The 19,902-nt window shown below is 34.3% G+C and overlaps 1 protein-coding gene across 1 annotated transcript in view; it reads right to left on the minus strand.

Moving 5' to 3' along the window:
* The window catches only part of LOC148276408 (uncharacterized), a gene marked incomplete at its 3' end in the record, with an annotated part of 64,067 nt that extends 47,579 nt beyond the window's left edge, over positions 1 to 16,488 (minus strand). The window contains exon 1 of the mRNA XM_088234308.1: positions 15,238 to 16,488. Coding sequence (XP_088090434.1) covers positions 15,238 to 16,473 — 1,236 coding nt within the window. The remainder of the gene's footprint in view (positions 1 to 15,237) is intronic.
* Positions 16,489 to 19,902: the final 3,414 nt, after the last annotated feature.

Here is a 19,902-nt window from a genome sequence, read left to right on the forward strand (position 1 = left end):
TGTGTATAATGAACGAGAATAACCCTGCAGAACTAACAAGCAACGTGAAATATTGATAATCAAAATCAAAATTAGTTGAATTAATAGTAGTAATATTATTATTATGATTAGTTCTAGGCAGGCAGTTTTTGGTGGTGGGCCTATATCTCGTGTACTGCAGGCTTATTCTGTCACAGTGAGGAAGTTTAGCTCGACGGGAAATTAGACGTGGAAAAAATATTCTTACGCGTGGTAAAAATTAAAATATTCAATCGCGCTGCGAAGTGAAAACAAATAATGATGATAAAATAATAAAAATAAGACAGTGAGTCAGACGGGGATGCTCGCTGTCTCCAGTATTATTTAATGGATATATTATACAGCGCGCAATCGATGAAATCAGGGAAAACATGAGTCATAGAGAGAGTGTTAAAATACACGGAGAAAAAGTAGACATGATAAGGTTTGCCGATGACATCGTCCTGCTTGCTAAATATGAAGAAGACCCCACTGAGGCTCTGACATCCATGGAAAATGTATAAAATAATAAATATAATATGAAAATAAACAGGAGCAAAACCAAAGTAATGACTGTGGCCCATAATGAGCAACGAATGAATATAGTAATGTCAAGAGCAACTCTGAAAACCGCGAAAGAGTTTGTGTACCTTGGAAGCAGGATCACCTGGGATGAGAGAACAAAAAGAGAAGTCGACTGCCGCATATACCGAGCGATGCTTGCGTTTAACAAAAAATCAGAGATTTTCGAGTCGAATAATATCAATCTAAAACTCCGCAAGCAACTTGCCAAGACCAACGAGTATGTATGGAGCATATTGATGTACGGTTATGAGACATGGTGCCTAACCGAAAGAGATGAAAAAAACTTGAGGCCTTCGAGATGTGGTGCTACAGAAAAATATTAGGAATTTACTGAATAGACCACACCACTAAAGACGAGGTTCTCAAAATAACCGAAGAAGGTAGGTACCTAATCAAAACCATCTCAGAGAGGCGAGCCCGATAGATCGGCCACATTATGCGCCATGAGGGTCTCCTGCACGACATCATAGAGGGAATGGCTGAGGGGACAACTTGCAGAGGGCGCCCCCGACGGGAATATTTGGAGCAAGTATGCGGAGATTTAAACTGCGCCTCATATGTCGAGCTGAAGAGGGCTGCAGAAAATAAAGACCAATAAAGGACGAGATGCAGGGCTTCGCTGCAAACTAATCCCCAGGATTGAGACTGTGAAGAAGAATAAAAATATTTTTTATAAAAACGAACTACCACGCTTTGCATGACGTCCCTAGATCTTCCGAATCAACCAATGATAAGAGAGATATAATAGGTTTCCAGCTTACTCTAAGACAACTGACGTATCGGCAAACTCATCGAGAAGAAAGGGAAGAGAACTTGAGACGTCACACGCTAAGGAATTTCAATAATTCAAAACTAAAAATAAACATGGCGCTAATAATACGATACAAAATTTATGGAATTTAATTTTGCCTTAGTTTAATAGTCTATTAACACTTTTTTTTAACTACCGAACCTCCTCACTTCGTTTCGTAAGTTCGTTCCTTAGTTATATATCCATCTCACTCTAACGCAATCAAAATCGTATTTCGCTCTCGTTCGATACTATTGAATTTGCGAAACGAAATTAGTTACAGAATAAGGCCACTGCTTAAGTTTATTTCAACAGAGAGGGAAAACGTTTTTGAGAAGGGAATATGGAAGTCTAGGCATTTACAGGGCTTATGACCTGTCATTGGTTGGTTTAAGTGGCCACTTGTAAAGTGTGAGACATTCACCATTCTGCCCATGTTTAAACATCCACGTTTCCTTAACATTTCAGTATTAGCAATAATCAACCATTATAAATCCCATTTACCGAATTATTTCAAAAAAATATGTGTAGCGAAAATTTTAAAAACCTTCTCCTACACAATTCACTATTGGTCGCTTGCGTTGTTCTGTCGATTATAGGTCGAAGTGTTCTCTATAAGGGTTACCCCAGTGAGGACGCATTATTTTTAATATTTCATAATTTAAATAACGCAAAACTGAATGAATAAAATATTTACTTATTGCGTTTTGAAATGCTGATTATATACGCTCTGTTTCCACACGTGTTGGTTTATTACAGATATTGAAAGTATGGCGAAAACTAGCGACACCTATTGTTGAAAAGGGGTGAGTTTCAGATGTCACATAAATTAATTCTCCATAGTAAACCAGCAGGCGTGGAAATGAAATATCTAAACCAAGTATATATAGAGAATTGATGCGTGAATATAGAATATGCTCACATCTCTGACTGAACTAGAATAAATCTTCATATTACAGTGTAAGCGCTTTTCCCGTAGTCGCTCAGAACAAGGGGAACAAATGACCTCCCACGGAGCGTGGTGCGGTGCGGTGACTCGAGATTTATTCTCCTTCCCGTTATGTGCAATATGTACGAGTACATGCATCTACTCTTTTGTTTGTGTGGATATTCTATCGAGACAACAGGTCGCATGATGATTTTAGGCAAGATCCCAGGGTTCAAGAGTTCATACAAATTTAATGAACTTCGATTAATAAAATTTTAGTAAAGCAAAAACCAACTGCATTTTTTAGACCATTATTGTCCTTTGAAAAAAAAAACAAAATCGCGTATGTATATAAACGAAACTATCTGAAAAATATTCTGAATCTCTTATTTAAAAAAAAAACTCGTTTCTTAAATTGATAATATCTCTTACTTTTCCATCTTTATACATATCATTCCTCTGCACGTGTGATGTCACCAAACTTCTCCTTAACGGCTTGAACGATTTACGTGCGGTTTTCAGAGAAATATAAATCTTGCGCTGTGCGTGTTCGTAGATATTAAAATCTTCAATCTTATATGTAAAAAATAAGTAAAGAGCAAAAATGTTTTATTCATCGATCTACCAGGGTTGCATTCGAGGAGAATGCATTTGCAAAAAAATGAAAAGATGTGGTTTTTTTGTGTATAAAAAAGTTTGTTTTTGGATGTTTGCAAACAGCGTTTGTTTTTTGTGGATCACAAACAGATTCTTTCCTTAAATTCTATATAATTTCGTTCCATTTATTTCTTTTTACTGGATTTTTGGTAATACTAAAATAATATTAAATTCAAAACATTTTTAAAAATCGTATTCTTACATATGTACACCCCTCTGTTGGTGAGAAGACCGGAGTTTGACGTTTGCAAAAAGAATGCCATATTTGAAAAAATAGTTATTTTATGTTTTGAAATTCAACCATAAACAAGTACCTAGGTATCTACTTAAATTCAATATTTGAATATTAACAATTTTCAGTTTTGGAATTCGATTATTAATAAGTACCTTGGTACCAACTTATCAATGAAAAGTCATTTTCCAAGGTAATAGCAGGCAAGCCAATGTTCGGGCAGGACAACGTTTGTCGGGTTCGCTACGCTAGTATGCATATAAAATCGATGTTTTTTTAATACTTTGTTATATGCCCATATTGTGTTCTGTTCTATTATTATTTTATTTTATTTACAATCACTCTGTGTAAAAGTTAGAGCTATTTCCTCTACCAAATTCATTGCGACAAGTGGGATTCCTCAGGGATCACTCTTGGGTCAGATTTTGTTTATTTTGTTAAATAAAAAAAATATAGTAAAAAAATAAAGACGTCACTCCCTATTATGTTCATAAGAAAAGTTTCTTTCTTTTGTGTAATGAGGAATGTGAATTTAAATACTACATTTATTAAACTTATATTAAAAATTGTATTTATTCGTAATATTGTATACTTTGGTTTTTTTATCTTAATAAACTAAAAAACAAAATTTAGTTCAAACAATTCTTTCATCTGTTGATGTTTATGAAGTTAAAGAGCTGTTTATAATTATAAGAAAAAAACATTTTTTCATAAAAAAAGGCGTCTTGCACCGTATCTTCCTAGCTTCCTGATATTTTAAGTTAACCTCAACGAAATAGAGTTGTTTTAATTATCGCTATATAATAAAGCAAAATCTAAAAAACTGTGTTTATTTTTTTATTCCAACGAGTCTGGTAGTCTTTAATACACATTAACATTAGTAGTTGTTTGGTTCAGTTTAGTCATAGTCTGAATTTATCTTAGCAATCCAGAGTCAGTTTTAAATAGCGTGTCCATACACAGTCACATATTAATGGTGACTCCAACGTGATCACAGTAATGCACAGTAATCTAGAGCTTCATAATCTTGTAATAATCTAGATGTATAAACATTTATCTATAGGTTCTTTCATCAGCGATGGCGGTGGGTGTGAAGGTGAAATACGGCGACGTATAGGTATTGCCAAAAGTGCTATGAGTTGGCTGGTGAAGATTTAGAAGAATCGCAGTATAACCGTTAACACCAAAAAGAGACTGGTGAAGGCCTTGGTTTTCTCAGTGTTCATGTACGGTGTAGAGTGTTGGACACTGAGGGAAACTGAAAAGAAAAAAATCGAAGCTTTCGAAATGTGGTGTTGGCGGCAAATTCTGCGGATTTCGTGGTCGGCCAGACGTACGATTACATCTATACTCCAGGAACTGGACATCTGGAATCCTGGAATCCTTCAGTTCTTTGAGCATATTTCCAGGGAGAACTCTGATAATTTGGAGAAAACTATTCTTCTGGGAAGTGTTGAAGAGACAAGGTCGCGTGGATGTCAACAGACAAGATGGAGCGGCACAGTCACTGAATTATCAGAATCATCACTGACGAATGCCTATAGAAGAGCACAAGACCGCTCCAGATGGAAGGAGACTGTTTACAGACGAGCCATGCCTAGAGTCAGGCGTAATCACTATCCTCAGACATGAGGCACGGATTAAAGAGAGATAATCTAGATTAGGAACACAGCGATGTTGGCTTCATAGAGTTTGGGATACGTTATTATTATTTTTTGTAATATATTTATATGTATTTGCATTTGCCTACCATCCAAGAGGTCCTGGATTCATATCGGTGTTTTTATAATAGAATATTATTTCATAGTCCCTGGACTGGCACCTGAAGCGTAAGACTGATCATACCTTCATGTAATAAAAATGATCAAGATACACTACGATTGGTGTATCAATGCAGTGCCCTATGCACCATTAGGCGTGAAAAGGGAATGACGATGAAATAAAATAAAATGAACAAATTAATTAATGTATCAAAATAAGGTTTTGCTCTATCTACGGTGAACCGGAAATTTCAAAATCAAAATACTTTTTGTTGTAAAAAAAAAAAAACAAAATGTTTTTAAAAGTCGAAGTTCGTCCTTTAAGAATGTCCGAGTTCATAAATAGCCGGTGTTAATGGGACGGGCTCAAATCGCCGGTATCGGCATTCGGGAAATATGCCGCTCGGTGAAGAGGCACCTTTGTGTATCGTACTACTGGACCAAATTCACCCCGCCCGACTCCGAGCACGTATAGGTGAGGGTACGGAGGCATGTATCGTGCGCTTAGCGCGGGGAGGGAAAGGAATTTACACAGGACGTGATTTTACTAAAGAATCCTAGCGGTCGAAGGAAAGGGAAGTCATAGTGTACTATATTCCAGTTAATGTCTCAACACGTTTATTTCTAACTTTCATTTTGTACGACAACGAGCCGATTTGCTTAAATTTGATAATTATATAAAAGGCCATTCTAGATTACGCTGATGTTTCCATGATTTAAGCCATGAGCATAGTTACAAAAGGAATTCACAAAAAAATATTTAGAAAACTATAACAGATTTAAATGGATAAGAATGAATCTTTCGAATTGCAATAATCTTTACCCAGCCGCAGCCGGGACCATAGTACGGAGCCCCAGTCCTGATTGCTAGTTAGTTCACCCGACTTCTTCAAAGATAGGCCGATTTCATACAATCTGATCCGAAAAATCTACAAAGCACCATAAACACGTGGGATGCGTCGATATTTATTGTACCGCGTTTTTTCTTTATTTATTCGTTTATTTACTTATAAACATTTTATTTCACATTTTTCTTGACATAAGTCTCAACTCCATTTGACTAAAAGTTCTGTGTTGAGTTGGGACGAGTAATCAGTTAACACAGACACGCGAGTAGGTAGGAAGAAATTGCCTTAAGGCAATATGCCCGCCCTTATATGTATATTTATTGTATATGTATACAAAGTGTCAAATAAATAAATAAATATATCACCACAAATGTTATATATAATCAGAAACATAATATCAATTAAAAAATAATATTATGGGTCCCATCAACATGGCAAACAGCAAACTCAGACATTCGGAAAATTATTAAAGAGTATCCCTCCAACTAAGGAAAATCGAGTCTTTAAATCCTCTTTTGAAAATGGTTTTTGTCCTTGAGAGCTTAATACGCTCTTCCAAAACTATTGAACACTCTCAGTGCGATAAAGGAGAGATGTCTCTGTCCAAAAGTCGTATGGGTTTTGATTATGACAAAATTCATGCTTTGGAAAAACCTCGTAAAAACATTTTGCCAAGATCTCTCCTTTTTGTTAGACCAGAAGTGTAGAGTGCTTCTTTTAGGTAGAGTTGTCTCATATCCAGCACCTTCATGCATTGGAGCAACTATTCTGACGGGTATGTCGGAGCGCGTCGGAATATTATTTTCAATAATAATTTCTGTGAAATTGTGAGAGGCTTTAAGATTGGCACCCAGCCGACTATTCTAGAGGTTACAGTGATTTAAAACAGAACAAAGTACATATTTTTGAATGTCAATATCCAGAATGTCTCTTAGAGAGCAGAATACACGGAACTATTATGGCATTATTACTAGCGATATGTGCACAGAAGTCCGAGAACAGGTTAACAAAGCATCAACGGTGTCGGGGTGTCTAAGGAATGTTATATGGAGAAATAGGGATATGCGTATTGTTAGCAAGATCAGAATATACAAGACACGTGTAAGACCCATCATGACGCATGCTGTGGAAGCGCAAGATGATACTGTTAACACTATAGTAGTGTTTCCCAGCTTTTTTTATGCCGTGCCCCACCGTAGTCTTTTCAAAAGTCAGATGCCCCACCGGCATTTTTTTTTTGTTGCAAATCATCTTGTAAAATGTCTGTAAACATACAAATCCCTAATGAAATTAAAAAATCCTAATCTAATACATATAATATGACTGAAATGTTTACAAAACCCAAATTGAAAATGTAATTAAGTAGAATAAAATAAATACGTGTATGGTGCCCTTTATAGACACGTCTTCCGCGCATGGACATACCTTCAACAATGTGCTATTAAAATACCACAATACAATTATACAGCTCGGGCCCGGTACCAATACCACATCTACAGCTATATCCTGCACAGTTTCCGTGTTTTTAGATAAAAATTGAAATTGTAACGGGTTTCATTTTATTTTAAGTACAATTTGGCGTGCAGTAGATCCAGATGAAGATAGTAGCGACAGATTTGTGTACGCTGAAGCCAGAGAAATCTCATCTGAAGAACGTTCGCCTGGAAGACCACCCGAGTGTTGGAGGAACAGTTGGACCTAATCATCTCAGGAGAACAACTAGTTTTCCGCAACACAGATCTTAGGATCTTTTAAAGATGAAGAAGAAGAGAACTTATTTTTGCATTTTTAAACTTATTTAATGGCAGACAAGCGTACTAACCAGTACGCCCATAAAGCTAAATAACCTCTACTCGATTTCCTTTCGCGAAATTTTTACTTGAGAGTAGACTCTTAATATAAAAAAACTAAATAGAACAATTAATTAGGTAAGCATCGTATTTTATGGGTGACCCCGTGTAGGTTGGATTCGTTCCGAAGTTTTGGTTACCGTTGTAAACTATGTAATGTGCAGAAAAAAAAAATTTGTACTAGTAGTTTGTACCGTGTCGCAGTCAGCAGTAGGTAAAGTCGGTATCGTTTTGTTGTTTTTTCGTGTTTACTGCCAGTAATAATATTAAACCCGAAAAGCAAAAACCCCCTGGAAACTGAAGCAGTTTATAAACTGAGCTGCTAAGAAGGTGACATTGAACAAACGGGGCGTACGGCAAGAAAAATAATTGACGAATGCAAAAGAGTTTGTAAACTTGGACGCCCTTAAAAATCAGCTATAGCGCGGAACATTTCATAGAAACAGGTCATTTTTATTTCTTTAAATAAGGAATTCTTCAGGGTGCCTGGAAGAATGGCTAGACAGGTGCCACCGTTTTGTAGCAACAATTCACGGACAGTGTATACTTGTAATGCCGTATTAAACAGACTTCATGAACTCGGCAATAGTTATTCCCACGTATTCGATATATTTAGTGTAGAGTATTGTTCCTATAGAACAAACCTTTTGAACTTTTTCAAATATGGTGAATGGTAATTATATTTATTTATTCATGCATTTCATAATATACACAGTTTATTGTTCACTTCGCCCAGCTGTATGAAACAGTACTTATGATTTTCTTGTTGTATTACTGTAGAATGTTTTATTATTTAAACTTTCTACTGAATATGCTGTATAATTTTTAGGTTAATTTTATAAATATAAATCTTGTGTAATTATTTATATAAATCTTGGGTATAAAGAAAATTTAAGTTTAAAAACAAATATATTAAGCCAAATATGTAATATTATAAATGTTTGTAAAAGGCAGATTTGCGGTTTATGTTAATAAAATAAAAAAAATAAAAAAATTCTCTATAAATTCAGAAACTATAGCACACGAATAACAAAAGAAGCGATAGTTAAACAGGCACCCGAATAACATAAACAGAGACGACGGGCTTAAATTAAACTCAACACGGTTCCGGGCACTACCAGTAAATATTAAATAGCAATCCACCCTGCGTAATTTGATCGTGTCGTGTGGATTTGAACGATACGTATGAAATGGGCCATATTGGTACATTGAATTAAGGAGATGGAGTCAGAATGAACTGAGCCAAAGGAGATAAGGCTAATTTGCGCGCATTAATTCCTAAAATCATTCCGGCCATTTGTTGTTCCGCATCATTAGCCCCCGGGCCTGGGACTACACAATATACTTACCAATGTTATGCCGAATATTTCTCACAAGAAGAATATATCTTTTATCTCTCGGAGGAGTTAGAAATATTTTATTCATTTATGTGTCGAAAATGGGTTATCTTATTTACTTTACATAAAAAGAAACGTGTTAATTTACAGATACCTACTTCAAATTTTCTTTTAAATATACAAATATCGGTAAAGACAATTCGATTTTACTTTGCAGACAATTAAAGATAAACCTGACAAATTTCCGTTATATTCGAGACCCTGGCTTTAACGTAAAAAAAGGTGGATATACTATAAAAAATCCCTATTTGTTAAAAGCTTTCAGAAATCAATGGCAATAAAAATTTATAAATAAAGGCGGGTACGAACAGTTTTCTTTGTTTTCTAATAAGAGTTGCTTATTTTTTGCCTCGCCAATTAAGTACAATGCTTGCAATATTTAATACAAAAGGTATGTTTTCCCTGACTGTTCAGACTATTGCGTGAGGATCTGGCGGGATAGTCGGCTTTGGTCTTGTTAAGAAACTTCTCCGTATTTGCTTAGTGAAGAGAAAACCACAGAAAACTCATCCAGGAGAAACAGATCATTCGTGTTCGGCATTCTGTGTCCTACTTTTATTTATTTCAACAATTAATTACCTTCGCTATTTTTACCGAGTACGATATTACCTTAGTAATAGGTAAGTCCTCACGACTAACTTATTGCGGTTACGACATCCCATTCAGACTTTTGCGTGTGCAATGAAACCAAAACCAGAACCTTTCATTGGCTATTCTCAAGAAAAAGTCTCGAAAAAGAAAATTGTGGATAAGTCGGCCTCGCAGTGAAGTGGTTTCAAAAAACCATGACCGAAGGCCCGGGTTAGATTTTTTGGCAAAGTGATAAAGGATATTTGCTCAAACGTACACTGCAGAATGTATCTGTCTCTGGATTCGTACCTGAATGTACAATGCAGTGCCTTATGCACCATTAGGTACAGATGAGGATGATGATGATAATGATGATGATAACGAAACATCTGCAGCTGTAATAAACTGGATTTTAGTAACATAATATAGTGCTCGCTTTAAATTTACACTTTTACAAGAAAAAAATATTTGGTTTGAGATAAATTTTCCCAAAAACTGAGAAAAAGTTAAACATTATACATGTAAACATATGCAAATTGATCTGAATATTGAATTTATTCGTAGATACATAATGTTATTACATTACATTCGATTTTGAGGGTTTCAGAGTGTCAGACATTCTCAGAATTATATTTCATATTATTTACCTCATTGAACGTGTGTACCGAATATTGTTAAGAAATTGATACTTCCTTTTCAGTTTGTACCATGGTTATATTTTCCGTACACCAATATACTACATTATGAGACAGTAACATTTCGTGTGGTTATTTCTATTCAAATAACACTATTACGGGTGTCGTAAACATTTAGTTTTTTTAAGGAACTCATTTTGAAAATTCATATTTGTGAATATCTATCGAAATTCTAAACTATTGACAACAATGCACGTTGGTTACGTCTAAAAACGTATTTGTCATAAAACTATTCATTTTTTCTATTCGTTAGGTTAAAAAAAGTTTTAAATATGTAGGTTGTTTCGCCACATGTATTTGTAGGTTGCAACGTTAATTTCATTGACTGCCTACCGAGTCCCAGTGGGAATGTTGCAATATTATTTTACTGCTGGTACCATCTCTTTTCTCTCCGGTCCAAAACCACCTGAGCTATCAACAAATGTGAATGTGATTCTGTATCGATATTTTATTAATATGTTTCTTTTTTGGGTGATACCGTGTGTGTTAGATTTGTTCATATGGTAGGTATGCAGATCCTCTGGTAATATCTTCTTCCTTGTTCTTTTTTGTAGCTTGCGATTTAATAATAGTACAGAATGTGACAGGATAGCCAAAGTGCTGAAGAAACATAATATTAGAACAACGTTTCGGATGGTAGACAAAATTAAGAACCATTTACTGAGCCTAAAAAATAAGAATCCCTTGGAAACGGAAGCTGTTTATTAACTATGTTGCCAAGGATGTGGTAAAATATACATAGGACAAACAGGGCGCACATCAATGAAAAGGATTGACGAATACAAAAGAACGTGTAAACTTAGGCATCCTGACAAATCTGCAATGGCGAAACACTTTATAGACACCGGACATTTTTTCGCATTAGAACCGAAAAATTTGCATAAACCCAGTAATTACAGTGCACGAATAATAAAAGAGGCAATTGAAAGGAACATTTAGATCAGGTTGTGGTCCTGTGGCTTGTGTCTCGGACTCACGGACCAAAGTTCCGTGGTTCGAATCCCACATTACCCCAACTTGATTCCATTTTCTAATAGTGAGTTATTTGCAACTCGTTGAAAATGGCCCTCAAAATTAAATATTTGGGTAAATCATAAGAACACAAATATTACTTAAAAAAAAAAAAATACACAGACACCCAAATAACATAAGCAGAGACAACGGGCTTAAATCAAACTCAACATGGTTCCAGCACTACATACTACAAAAATTCATAAAAATGTGCCTACGGCCAACTGCGACACGGTACAAATTACTAGTACTTAAACACTTACTTTTTTCTACAAAACACTCAGTTTACCCTAAAGATGGCTCCTGCAATGGTAGCCGAAACGTTGGAACAAGTCCAACACACACGGTATCACCCAAAAAAGAAACATATTGATAACAGTGACCTTTAAAACCTTCATAACGATATTTTATTATTCGAAATAATACATTTTGGATCCGTCCACCGTGTTATCGCGTGCATCACAAATCAAAAATTTAATGACAAGTGCCTAGCTTGCGACAAAACATCTCATAGAACCCGCCGTGAAATAAGTTCGAGCATTAATGTCGGAAGAATCCCAGTACAAGGTACGTAATTGCGTTAATTTAGTAGTGGGGTTCAGTAGCAACAGTATATGGAAAATAAAGCAATTTGCAACTACAAAATTCGCGAACCAGCGAAACCGCAATTCGGACGCCTACCTGCTATCTGACGAGTAGCGCGATCACTATGTATAATACGTGAGCACAGATTATCATATCTAAATATGAGGAAAATGACAAAACTGTAGGCACAATTAAAAGCCTTACCAGCAGGTTAACTTTAAAAAATTCCTCACGTAATTTTTCATTGATTTCACCGTGCGTTTTTTTCATGTAAATTAGTATGGAATAAACCGAGTGAATCATTATTTACCGTCGAACGGAAAAGTAGTTTTTAAGCATTTTTTGGTTTGAGATAAACACGGAACCCTGACGGATGTCGCATCACTTGAGGTATTGTTGACACATCTAACTACGAAAAACATGTTTTTGTGTATCCTATAAAATATATTACTTACCCGAAGACGCTAGCCTACTGCCTCTATTTAACGTAATCTCATAAGAAATAAAACAACAGTGTCAAATCACAGAATCGTAGAGGCCAAGTGAGTGGCTCAGAGCCAAGGGTGCCTATCTAACATATTTGTACTTTTGAGATAATTGAGGGTAAATTTATATGAATATTATTATAAAGTTATGAGCACTAGCAATACTTGACACTGTCAACACCAGATGCCAGGCCTACCAATGCAGCGACGCAATACGAGACCAGCAACTACAAATCCAAGTTCAGGCTTTGGTTACTTTGACACTACGCTACGTGTTAACAATTTTCAATATTTAACGTAAATTTAATTTAATATCGGCCTCGTGGTATAATGGAGCGACTGTTTGCTAGGAGAGACAAATCTAGAATGACTTGCCAAGCTGTGTGGGTATGCAGACGACTGTAGATATATTGTTGTCACCAACAATATACCTAAATTCCTTACACTCACCATGCAAGAGGTCTCAGGTTCGATTCCCGACATGGTTGATTTAAAATATTTATTTAAATAAGTGTTTTCATACTAGAATATTTCATAGTCCCTGGACTGGTACCTAAAGCGTAAAACTGATCATCTTACCTTCATGTAACAAAAAAGGATCAAGATACGCTGCGATTGGTTTACCAATGTAGTGCCCTATGCACTATTAGGTGTGGAAAGGGAATGATGATGATGATGATGATGATGAGGAAATTTATTATCACGGTTAGGTTCAGCTAGATTGTCAGCATTTATTTTTTTGTATTTTTCCCCTTTACGGTCATTTAAGTCAATAATAAAACCCCAGATAAAAACATATGTGAAATATTTGTATTTAACATACGTAACCTTGAAAGAAAACATTCGGCAAATCAAAATTCCATATAAGTATTTACATATTTACACAAAAACAGTCAATCTACTTACCTAATTATAGGAATAGTGTCATCATAAGATCACTTATTATGACAGGCACAATTGAATGCAATAGAATTAACTCTTTTGGGAAGGAATAAACTATAGAAGAACCTAACTACAAGGTTAGAGTATTATTGGATAGGTACCTTTGACTCTGAGCCACTCAATTAACAGGACCATTTCAGGATGTCGCCAAACTTGTCACGCAGCAAATTTATAGCTTCACCAAGAGTCCTATACCTGAGGTGAACTGAACTATTTTATTTAAATCCACAATTTGCAAGCATTATTTGAATGAAAGGTATGAGTAATATAGACGCAGAAAAAAAAAAGATTTTAAGGTTAAGGCATATTATGTGTTATCAGTAAAAATTATAAATAATTTATATACATATGTACAATGTTGGGTTTTATTAGGGCACTGATAGAATATGGTGAAGTGTGCCTTACTTTAAATAAAATTTTAAAAATACCTGTCTATGTAATATAACATCTATTACGGCTATAGGCTAGTATACATCAGAAGCATAAGTGATTATAAAAATGTGCTTGATACTTATATGGTGTAAAATAAATCTTGACATATTCTGACCTACTATTTGTTTCAATGAATGTATTTTCGTTATGAAAAATAAACGATCTATATCATTGAATTTTGCTATGAGATTTCATTATTATATCAGATTTTTTAAATCAGATACATCTTTCTGGGTAAATAACATTTTTCTTCGCAACAGTACGTTCCTGACAACTCCAATTTTAGTCTAAGAGACCTTTTACAAAGAGAAATATCACAAATAAGTCTACAGCAAATATTCATTACGAAACAGCATATTACATCGCACGATCCTTTGTAGACTTCTACAATTCCACCAGTTTCCTTCTTAATAATAATTTCTACTAAAATTTTCTTCCATTCTGAATAAATTAAAACCCGTGTTTTTATAAGAATATCGCGATACTAGAAGGAATATGAAAACAAGCTCTACTTGCGCCGTTATGAACTAATTTTATATGGACGTATATCTTCAAAACCGCACCTTTTTATATTTATTTCATCCTCCTTGTGGAATCAGCGAAAAAATCTGACCTTCGCCTTTGATCCGTGAATCACCTTCTCGCTATTCACTGCATCAACTTTAAAGCGCTGTCCGCCGCGATAGCCACATTTTTGAGTTAGTTAAGCTTCCAAAAATACAGTTCTTCGCCCTCCAGTCAACTGACCGATATCCTATAACCCGCTCCTCAATTCTTTCTCACATAATCTGACACCAGTGCCTCGATTATAAACGCCATCTTCATCTTTATATATCGAGGCGGTATACTTAAATTCTGTACTATCTGTATCTCACCTCGGTATGTTCTACCTACTTGTCATATCGACATCATATGATCGAAACGAGCCGACGGAATAACCGCAAACAATTAGTCCGCATTCCTTACGTCATTAACATTAAAAATATTTCTCATTTATATTTTAAAAAGACATCTTTAATAAAAAGTGCTCACTTTAAAGCGATCGCGTAAACTCCAAACTTAACTCCAAAAAATCCCAATTCAAGCAAAAAATGCTCCCTTGAACGTGGTTTTTGTATGACTTTTGGAAATCACCGAGACGGTATGCTTAATAGTTAAAAATAACGGATGAAAAGTTAATGATATTTAATCTCATAAAGTATCATTAAAAATACATAAAAAAAGTATCGAAAGATTGATAAAATACGCGTTGTAAAAAGAAATCTAACCCGCAGTAAATGAGCCTCAATTTTTTCCATTAAACCTCTTACAAATGATAAAATGGGAAGCAGAATAACAAAATACTATTTTTATTAATTAAAAGTTCTAAATTACTTATTATCGACAAACTTCGATTTTTAACTATTAAATATTTACCTTTTGTTATAAAAAGAACCTTCAAGAAATCTACTATTATATATGCATTGCACTTACTTCACTGTCATTGCTGTGCAGTCTAAGCTGGAACCCTGGAAGGAGATCTTTCCTCTTGTTGACGTCCTCCAGCGCTAGATAGGCGGCTGGCATGCACGCCTGCCCACCCTGCCATCCTCCCTCGCCAGCGATAGGAAATATCCCTCCGATGTGAAGCACTTCTTCTTCCTCTTGCTGCAAGGCCATAGCTTCAGGACCCGCATCAACGCAACAGATCATCATCAGGAAAAGCGCAAGAATCGGTAGACGATACAATGCGCAGACACCACGACGACCAGATTTCCAGAAATGATGCACCGAACCACTCATTGTCACACTTGATTTAGATTGACCGTAAGATTTTGAATAACTTGATTTTATGAACTCGGCAATCACGCAAGATTTTAAATACGCACTTTTGAGAAATGACCGTGTACAGATATAAATGTTTTTGATTGAAGTAACTTTGTTTAATTCCAAATTTATTTGCGTAGTGTAAGAATGTTTTTGAGCGTTTATCGCTAATAAAGTGGCGATATTTGCCGCGAGACTGAGCTTTTGCCGTTTGTTTTGATTTATTTTTTCGGTGGGCATTAAGTTTACCCCAGAAAAAAGTAAAAAGCTTTCGATCGAATGCCAAAAACGTAGAAAAAAATCATGAATCAATTTTGATCTTAAAAAAATAAAACAATTTACTCTAGCGAGAAGCTTATCACAAAGTACATTCGATGATAGATACATTGTAGAAATGAGCATCGCTCCTATCCTTCGGTACATTACTTGAATTTTCGCAACTAGGCATTCACACCAATTTGATAAACGAACTAAACAACTAAGTCTATTCAACTTGAGTTTTGAATACTTAACAACACGATGAAACGGTGAAGTGAGAGTGATCAGTAGAAAATTTAAGAAAAAAGTCACGTAGAGAAATGGGAGATGTTTGCATAATTTTGTTTTGAATTTGATACGAGGAGTTATTGTTTTTTTGGCCATTTTCGTTCTAATTTTTATCCGAGTGCTACCGAAGCATGTTCTGAACTTGTTTGCCGCGCTGTGACTCAGTTGTTTGAAGTTGCAGGGAGCGTCCTCCTGTTTCGGCTCATCAGTTCCACTAGCAAATATGGAGTTCGGGACTCGCGAAGTTTGGGAGACGCGACTCGAGAGATGCGGTTTGAGCTGCTCCAACTTTCTTTCCGGTATCTTCTGACCATCTATTCCGCAGTTGGAAGGATAGATTGCAGCTTGCTGTTGCATTCTCCGATCAGCGACTTGCAGTGAAGGAGGTCTGTGGTACCGAGAGCGATTCTGAAACAATAAAAATAATACTTTAAAAACGATTCACCTTCAATTTTTAATAAACCGGATTTAACAAAACGAAAAACCGATGGTTAAGCTATGAACGAGGTGATTTTTAATTCGTGTAACGCATTTTACATATTTTTTTTTATTTTTACTTTAATTTATTTATTTCTGAAACCAACACAGTCATAGTAATAAACAATACATAAAGAATAACAACAAATTACAAGATCAATTATGGGTTTTATATAAGAACAAAAATATAAAAAAACAAAACGTACAGTTCGCTAGTGGGAAAGAAAGTGGGATGGGAAAATAAAGAAGGAAGAAAAGAAGAAGAAATACTAAGTAAATATAAAACAATGAAAAAAGAAATAAAAATGTAAATAAATGTATACATATTACAAGTTTTTCCGTAGGCTTTTTTTATTAACAGTGTTTTGAGTTACCATTCATATTTATTGTCATATACAGTAAAATAATAATTACAAAGCACGTAAATTTATTAAAATTGTAATAATTATTATGATTAACAAATTACAACAGGGATGGAGAATACCTTAAAGAAGGGAATATGAAAGTCTAGGCATTTACGGGGCGTATGATTTGTCATAGGCTAGTTTAAGTGACCACTTTATACACTGTGTAACATGCAACATGTGTAACATGCTTGTGTTTGGGCATCCATATTTCTTCAATTCTTCCATTTGTCGATTTTAGTGAAATTAAAGGCTGAAACCTTTATTGTTGTGAAGAGATCCATCTGACTGAATTATTTCACATACGAGGCAACGCCTGAAAACCATTTTCTAATTTTTAAACTTCTTGGACCAATCCAGTATTTTGCCTACAAACATTTGGAAAAACTCGAATATTATAATAGTTATGTTTTCGATAAATTTATATCCCAACGGAGCGACCGATAGACATATTTTTTTGCGTAAGTTTAGCCGGAGAGGTAAGAAATAAAATAGGATACTTAATTTTCATCCCAAAATTTAAAAAAAAATACATTAAAAAAATATGAGTAATAATAAAATCTTTATTTGGCATTTTAAGAAGAAAACGCTATGATACATTCTCACTTATCCTATTTATGCTGTATTTGGGGTTTCGCTAACAAAAACCAGATTTCTGAGATTCAAGTTCTTCAAAACCGAGCTCTGAGAAGCATTCTTGGTTTGAAATGGGATTCCCATGTCAAGGATATTTATCGTAACACAAAAATACTTCCTTTCAAGGTAATGGCACTGTATGACATCACTAACACTATTTCAAACATCATAAACTTTTCTGCTCACACAAATTTAAAACTTACATTTAATCATGAAATTCACAACTATAATACACGACATGCAAAAAATCTTCACATTTCTAAATTTTGTTCCACGAAGTTCGGCAAAAGGTCTCTGGAATACATTGGTCGTATACAATTTAATAAACTGCCTGATGACCTTAAAAATGAAATGTCGAGTGGTAAATCTCAAAGACCAGAAATGAAGACCTATTTCTTGAATCTTTTTGAAAGTGATAGTTTTTAGCTCAGTTTCTGTGAATAGTCTATATATTGTGTTTTAGGTTTAAATGTTTTTCTTTTCTTTTTTTAATATTAAGTTCACAGAATGTTTAAATGTTTTTATTTTCTTTTTTAATATTAATTTCACAGAATGTTTAAATGTTTTTCCTTTCTTTTTTAATATTAAGTTCACAGATTGTTTGAATGTTTTTATTTTCTTCTTTAATATTAAGTTCACAGATTGTTTAAATGTTTTCTTTCCTTTTTTAATATTAAGTTCATAGATTGTTAAAATTCGTTAAATTTTTTATTGTTTAAATGTATACTATGTATTGTTACAAGAAATGTACTATTTTTTTTATGTACCGTCCCAAATGAGTTTTCTCGTACAACTCCTGGGAATATAATATCATGATATTCATGTCTTATATGTTTTATTAATAAATAAAAAAAAAAAAAAAAAAAAAAAAATTACATTTACAAAGCACCAAATAATATAAAATAGAGTGTAAACATTAAAAAAGAATACTTATCTTTATTCCTAAAACAGTACAATTGTTGTACTAGTAAGTACATTGTTATGGATTGTTATTGTTACATTGTATTTTTTCCAATGTTAGTTTTTTTAAGTTATACATCAACAATGAGCAACACTATTTTAATGTCAACAATAATCTATTTAAAATTAATTCTTGTAATTTTTATAACTGACTTGATTTATCTATGGTTGGTTTGGTTTGCTTTTCGTATTGGTTTTATTTTTTTAAATTTTTTTTTTTAACATAAACGGCAAATCTGCCTTTTACAAAAAATTACATTACTAACATGTTAGGCATAATATTTAAAAAAAAAAAAACGCAAATTTCCTTTTACCCAAGATTAAAACAAAAATTAACCTAAAAATTATACAACATTTTCAGTAAAAATTTTAAACAATTAAAAAATATATTGCAACACAGATGAAGAACAATTAAGAGAAGATAGTATAGAAGTTTAGGCATCTACAGGGCTTATGACCTGTCAATGGCTGATTTTAGTAGGCACTTTACACACTGTGTAACATTCACTATTCTGACATATTTTAACATCTATATTTCTTGGTCCATGAAGAAGTATAGAAATTGAAAAAATAAGATTTTAGGCGTTGCATCTCACCCGCATAATAAAGGTTTCAGCTCTTTAACTTCACAAACATCAACAGATGAAAGAATCAAAGAAATATAAATGTTCAAATATAGATAGAATGGTAAATGTTACACAGTGTGTAAAGTGGCCACTTAAACCAGCCATTGACAGGTCATAAACCCAGTAAATGCCTAGAATGTTCAAATATAGGTAGAATGGTAAATGTTACACGGTGTATAAAGTGGCCACTTAAATCAGCCATTGACAGGTCATAAACCCTGTAAATGCCTAGACTTCTATATTACCTTCTCTTAAATGTTCTTTATCTTTGTTGTAATATGTTAATATAAACAGCTTCCCAGGGAGTTGAATCCAGTCCTTGTCTACAAAAATTTGGACAAACTCTAAATATTGTTGATTTAAGAATAAATGTAAAAAACAAATTAAATAATAAAATATTTTAAAGTAATATAACAAGAAAATCGTAAGTTCCAGGTTGAGCTCGGCAAAGTGAACAAAAAATTGTAAATATATTTTGTAGTAGTATTTTGGATCTGTGAACAAAATAACGATGCTACGTCACCAAAGACTAACGGATCATTCCATTTCTTTCACAGCGATAGTTGGAAGACCGAGCTTCTCTCTATCCCGGTAAATAAATCATCCCATCGGGAAAATTCTTATTGACAAACGACACGACAATTTAATTACCTCAATAATTTCTCCCCAATACCGCGTGAGAG

This window comes from Micrasema longulum, unplaced genomic scaffold, assembly GCF_059751315.1.
Source record: "Micrasema longulum isolate JH-2025_06_02 unplaced genomic scaffold, ASM5975131v1 h1tg001221l, whole genome shotgun sequence".
Classification (NCBI taxonomy): Eukaryota; Metazoa; Arthropoda; class Insecta; order Trichoptera; family Brachycentridae; genus Micrasema; species Micrasema longulum.